The sequence below is a fragment of the Cariama cristata genome, unplaced genomic scaffold, assembly GCF_000690535.1.
Source record: "Cariama cristata isolate BGI_N322 unplaced genomic scaffold, ASM69053v1 scaffold7560, whole genome shotgun sequence".
Lineage (NCBI taxonomy): Eukaryota > Metazoa > Chordata > Aves > Cariamiformes > Cariamidae > Cariama > Cariama cristata.
The window spans coordinates 49,211-55,334 of record NW_009594051.1 but is presented as its reverse complement, the minus strand read 5'-3'; the positions used below and the strand labels follow the sequence as shown (position 1 = coordinate 55,334).

At 37.9% G+C, this 6,124-nt stretch overlaps 1 protein-coding gene across 1 annotated transcript in view; it reads left to right on the top strand.

The window, feature by feature from the left end:
- The window catches only part of LOC104158761 (integrin alpha-8-like), a 60,157-nt gene that overhangs the window by 27,476 nt on the left and 26,557 nt on the right, over positions 1-6,124 (top strand). Inside the window, exon 12 of the mRNA XM_009696495.1 lies at positions 5,486-5,611. Coding sequence (XP_009694797.1) covers positions 5,486-5,611 — 126 coding nt within the window. The remainder of the gene's footprint in view (positions 1-5,485; positions 5,612-6,124) is intronic.

Sequence of the window (6,124 nt, the reverse complement as noted above, 5' to 3'; positions counted from 1 at the left end):
AGGTTTTTCCCGACATCCAGTTTGAACCTCTCTTGTTTCAGCTTATGCCCATTGCCTGCCATCATCCTACCAGGCACCTCTGTGAAAAGCCTGGCTCCATTTTTGTGATAATCTCCCTCCAACAGCTTTGGTCCCTCCCTGAAAGCTTTCTCATCTCTGGGCTGAACAAGCACTGGTCCCTCAGGATGCTCCAGCCCTGAGCTTCCCTGGAGGCTCTCCACTGAATTCCAGTATACTGATCTCTGTCTTCTGCTGAGGCTCAAAAAATGGATGTTGTATCTACCTGTGGCCTAATGAGTGCTGAGCGCAGGGGAGTAATCACTCCCTCAACGTACTGCCTTTGCTCTTGTTCATACAGCCCAGGGTGCTGTTGGTCCTCACTGCTGACAGGGCACACTGCTGGTTCCTGTGCAGCTTAAGCCAGGTTTTCTTCTGCAGAGCTGCCTCTTAACCAGTCAGTCCTCAGCATGTTTTGTTGCCAGGGGCTATTTCCTTGCACAAGTATATGGTAAGATAAATATTTTTAATATTATATGCTATATTTCATATTATGGTTAAGTTCAACATATTGTGAGACAGTATAATCTGTAAAATGGGAGTTGTTTTAGAAGCCTATATATTTTTTACCTGTCTTAAAGCATTAATGATTTTAATTTTTCAAAGAACATACTTTGACAATCCTATACAGTGAAACTATCAACTGAAATTCTGCATGGAATGTACTCCAGAAATTGAAGTTTTCATGTATTGCCACTTGGTAAAAGGATTCATGTAGTCTACAATTATTTTATGGCTTAATCAACACTAACTCATAAAATTTACAACTTTGTCAGCAACATGACAGGTTTTTTGTTTTTCTACTTGGAAATGATTCTGTAATTATTTTAATCATACCACCAAAAAGGAAAAAATTCCCCTGCCAGTTTTTTCCTAAGTGTTACTCCTGGTATTGTTTGCCTTCCAGATTCCTTCCCCTTCCATGGACATGGTTCTTTTATAGTAGAGCTGGAGATCTCGGAGTTTGGAGGAAACATCAACAAGGGGAAACCTAGTAGCAGCCTCCTTAGTGAAGTGTCGATATGCCAGTGTCTAAAAGTCTGTTTTAAGATCTATGTTTGTGATGGCAGATCCCCCCAAAAGAGCTTGGTTTGGCTCAAAGTCAGAAGATTTAGCAAAACACAGCTCTATGTATTATCCCATTGAAACCAAGGTATCCAATTTATTAAGCATAACTGATTCCAGACACTTCTGGAGTAAACAACACTTCTTGAGTTTAACCAGTAGCCTGTTAAACATCTTGCAGGGAGAACTGCATTCCAAATGCTAAAGGTGCTATACAACTTTTGCATACCAGTGCTATACGTCTTTTGCATACCAGGAGGGGTTTGAGTTTGGTACAGTGGATGAAAATGGAGACATCTTTCTAGTGAAGGGGATTGCTCATGACCACAGGAGCTGCAACACAAGTCTTTAGCTTAAAGAGACAGACCTACAATATATACTTGCAAGAATATAGAAAAACTGATGTATACCAAATATATTATGGCTAGATTTTTGTGTTTCACCCAGGAAGCCAGTGAAGGGTTAGGATTCCACCCTTTTTTTTAGTTTCTCTAGAGGAAGAAAAAGGAATGAATGATAGGGAACCAAAGATAGAAAATGTTTCCCTTTTGTACCCAAAACGCAGCAAATTTGCAAACAGAGAATTTTTTCTATCAATCTTTTCCAGCCCATTTCCACCTATTTTTTAAAAGTGATGAGAAGCAAGAAGCTGAGCATTTGTATTTGCAAATCTAGCATCTCAAAGCCACTGGTCAGATCAGGTTGCAAGTATATGAAAAGGAGTTCAGCATTCCCCCTCCCTAGCCACTGTGTTCTAAGTTTCAATTAAGAAGCTGAGATGAGAGCAATACAGTCAGGAGGGCAGAGCTCCTGGGTAGAATAGTGCCACAGTTCTTAATGACATTTTCAGGCAATGTATCTTTTGATGATTTGGTTTTTTAGTTTGCTCTTCTTTCTCCTACTTGATAATGATTCCATCTGTTATATAAACAAGACTAAACTCTTGTGAGGCTTGTGAGAAATCTTCCTGTAATAATGAAATAATGGTCCATCTGTCTTAGCAGAGTATGGCTTTAGATGCATAATCATTATTGCAAGAATTTAAACATCCTTTCCTTATTTTGGTTTCCCAAAGCACTGAACAACATGAGTACACAAATCAGGTTTCAAATATGTAATGCTTATCTGTTGCTTCAGATGGGAAGAGGATACAGAGACAGCTTCCTTCAGGTTTTGTATAAACAGCGGGATGCCTGGCTCAAATTTCCAAATAAGGCTAAGGACATTATATGCCTGGCTCCTCTTGGATTTCTGAATCTAGCTCTCTTAGGGTGCTTGGGCATTTCTCCTTTGAAATTACTTAGATTGTTCAGCCAAAGCAGTATATTCCTCCCCATTGCTGAATTTCTGATCTTGTAGAAAAGTGCCCTTTGTACTTCACTGTTTCTTCCACAAAGATAAATCAAACCTGTGCACACATGGGAAGACTCTTATTTAGGGACTTTTCTGTAGCTTATCTTCCACTGAAGGCAGTGAGGGATGTGAAAGTATAATAAAATTATGAATCTTGCAAAAGGTGTAAAGAGGAGCAAAAGGACTGATCAAAGATATACAACAGATTCCCCTGCAGAAGAACTCAGTATACTAGGATGCTTCAGTCCAGAAAGGAGATGACTGTGCACAAATATGATCCGCAAGATCAGAAGTGGCGGGGAGAGCGTGGGTGGGGATTGACTGCTGTCTGCCCATTCCTGCACAGGAATGCAATGTGCTCACTGCGCAGGAATTGGATCATCAAATGAAGCCTGTGGAGGCAAAACAAGCAAAAGGAAGTGGTGGTTCATGGTGACAGGTATTAGATGTCTGGAACTTGTTGCCAAAGGAAGTGGTCAGGGTTAAAAGTCTACAAGGTTTTAAAAGAAAACTGGACAAATTTGCAAAAGATAAGTCCATTGAAGATTAATAAATGAACAAAAACTTCATGCAGATCAGAACGTCCTTGAGCTGAAAACATTTGGAAGCTGGAAGTTATTAGGAGAGAGCATTGTGTATGCATGCCCTATTCTTACTTTTCTTTCCACATCTGCTTAAAGGCAGTGTTGATGAGAAGAGGGCTCAGCTAGATGGACTTTTGGCCTCAGCCAGTATTCCGACCAGTTGGTTGGTTTTTTTCCCCAGACTGATGGCAAAAAGTAGTTTCTACAGGAACCTGTTCCTGTAAATACCAGAGGTATAGACAGTGGTTGCCAAATATGGTAGATGATACAGGGTGACACACATGGCACATTCTCAGTCGCTGAGCACTGTAGTACCATGAGTGAGGCATCTGTCGGGAAAGCAGCGGAATAGGAGCTAAAATCCACCACATGTGTAAGGTGCATCCACGAACATGACTGGCAGGACCTAACCTTCTCCAGAGGCAGTGTCTTCTCATGCTGCAGAGCCATTATTACTGTGTAAGTCCTGGTCTGGAGACAAAATAATATCATACAATGCATTGCTCTTGAATAGTCACTGAGACCTCTTGTATGACAGTTTTTACATGAAATCCTCTTCCAGAACATTTCTGGTGGAGTTACACATTGCAGCAAAGGATATTGCCTGACTAGAAAAAGAGGAAAGCTAAACCAGGTTTTGAAATGAGAAATGAAGAACTGGAGAGATCTGGGAATCTGCCCAAGGTGACTAGACTCAGGAGAAGAAAGCAGTACAGTTTGCCCTAGTGGGGAAACCAAGACAGTCCATTGTAGTTAAAGGGAGGGAACAAGAATACATTTAAAGTAAGGTATGGTGTGCTAAGTATGTGGCATATAAAATAGCTACAGAGACAGAGTTGTACAGTTCAACGCTACTGGCTCAAGAAGGATAAAATAATATCTTTAACCTGAACATCTAGGTCACTGGACAAATGCTGCTTTTAAATTCTTGCAGGAGATATATATGTTTTCTCTGAATCACAGAGGGCTGTTTTCAGACCTTTGCTGTAATAATTCACTGTTGAAGATGCTAACACTCTAGGATCTATGAAAAACATAAGTAAATATAAAAATCATCTAGTATTCAAATGGGTCTACATATGTATCTGTTATGATCATATATTGAGGGCTTCTTCAAAGACATGTCATTATGTAGTTCTTCTAATTTGTCATCATTAAAGAAGCCTATATGTTCTGGTGAAAGATTCCTGGACAAAGAATTCCCACATGTTACATCACATTGAGAGGGAGAGATTTACAAGCTATTTAACTGTTCTCTTATTGCAAAAAGACAATGTTAACCTCATTAAGCAACGGAAAAAAAACCAATCTTATTTATGCTTCATCAGTTAATAAATCACAGTATCTTTCACTTTGTAGGATGCTTTTGACGGAAGATCTCAATGTCAAAACAGTTCCTTCTTTAGCCTCATAATTTTAGTCAGATGAATGGTACAAATTTTCCAAATCTAGTACTACACAGCATTCGAGTGTGTGGAACATTTTGTATGTTTATAGCTATTCTCTTCCCTTTAGTGCTACAACATTTCTTACAATTTCAAACATTTTCTTTAGGAATTTGTTTAGGATATTTAGTTTTCAGAGGTTAAATGAACTGATAAGATGGATCTGATGTAGCTCTTTATAATCTGAGGCCCTTAAAGAATAGTCTTGTCTATGTTTACATAAGTTTCTGTTGAGATCTTACTGCAAACTTCCACATATATTTTATTGTGATTTTACGTGATTGGATTGTCATGAATTAGAATTTACCTTTGCCTTCTTAGCAATTGGGTTCCCAGGTGTTCTCTGAGGCTTCTTGAAAGAAGCCATAAATGCTTTGTGTAGAAATTAAAGACAAACTGCTAAGAATAAAAATAGGTTTTAATCAAAGAATAAAAATCTGTGAAGATAAAGCTGAAGGAAATGCATTTTAATATGACATTAAAAATAAAAAAACTGTTGCATTATACAAAGTTGAGTTATTAGCAAAAGAAATCTGTAACAAATAATGATTAAAAGTTTTATTGCTAGAATTCACACTTTCTTTTTTTTTTTCTCTTACTTTCTAAAGGTGGTAAATCATATTTCAATAGGCAGATTCTGATCTGAACTAATGATCAGATTTCCATGCAGCAACTTTGAATTTATCCTGTTACAAAGATCAGAATCTGGCCCCAAGAGTCTATTAAATTTAAGTACAGCAATGAATTTGACACCAATAAAAAGTGGGAAAAAAATGTTATCTACTGTAATTCCTATAACTGGGCAATATCTTGCTGTGCTATTACTCATCATGCTAGATTAAGACAGTATATTCTCTTGGCTGTGCTGTTAAATTGAAAAAGCGATATTAATTGAAAATTCAAGACCTCTGAGAAGGGAACAAATCTGTTAGAATCATTGTATGAGTATGTCATTACCATTCACATTTTTTCTCTTTGCAGTTTGCTATTCCACAAGACACTCCTGAACTTGCTGCTTTTTTATATAATTCCACAATTTCTCATTACATAAGGAGAAGGGATGTCACAGTGGCAGAACCTCACAGGAAAAACTCTGCAAAAATATTGGTGAGCTAACTAGAAACTATAAACTGGGACTGTATATATCAAGGTGGCTGTTGGTTTGACTGCAATTTATTTACAGACTTTTAAATCTTTTTCTAAGTGATTTCTAAACTCTCAGTTTCAAATGTTGTTTATTACATATCACCACGCCACAGTTAGCGATTTGGTTTGATAGATTTTTACATTAAAGATCATGCATGCCAAATTCCTGGCTGTCTTACTCCTGGCTGATTGCAGACAAATCTCTGTGGTCATGCAATGGCACACTTATCACATGGAATTTCAGCACAGATTTAGAGAATGGGTCTCTCTTCCTCTGAAATTAAATTTCAGATTCTGACTTCTGAAAGGTAGGTCTCTTCTTGTTAACTTTACTCCTAGCATTCTGTCTCTTTTTTAAAGAGTAGCTCACACTTAAAATTAACATTTTCATGTAAAGTGACAGTTCTGACATACAAATACTTTGGAGTATATTTGTTCCCCCTAGTAAGTACTTACATACACATGGAAAGGCAA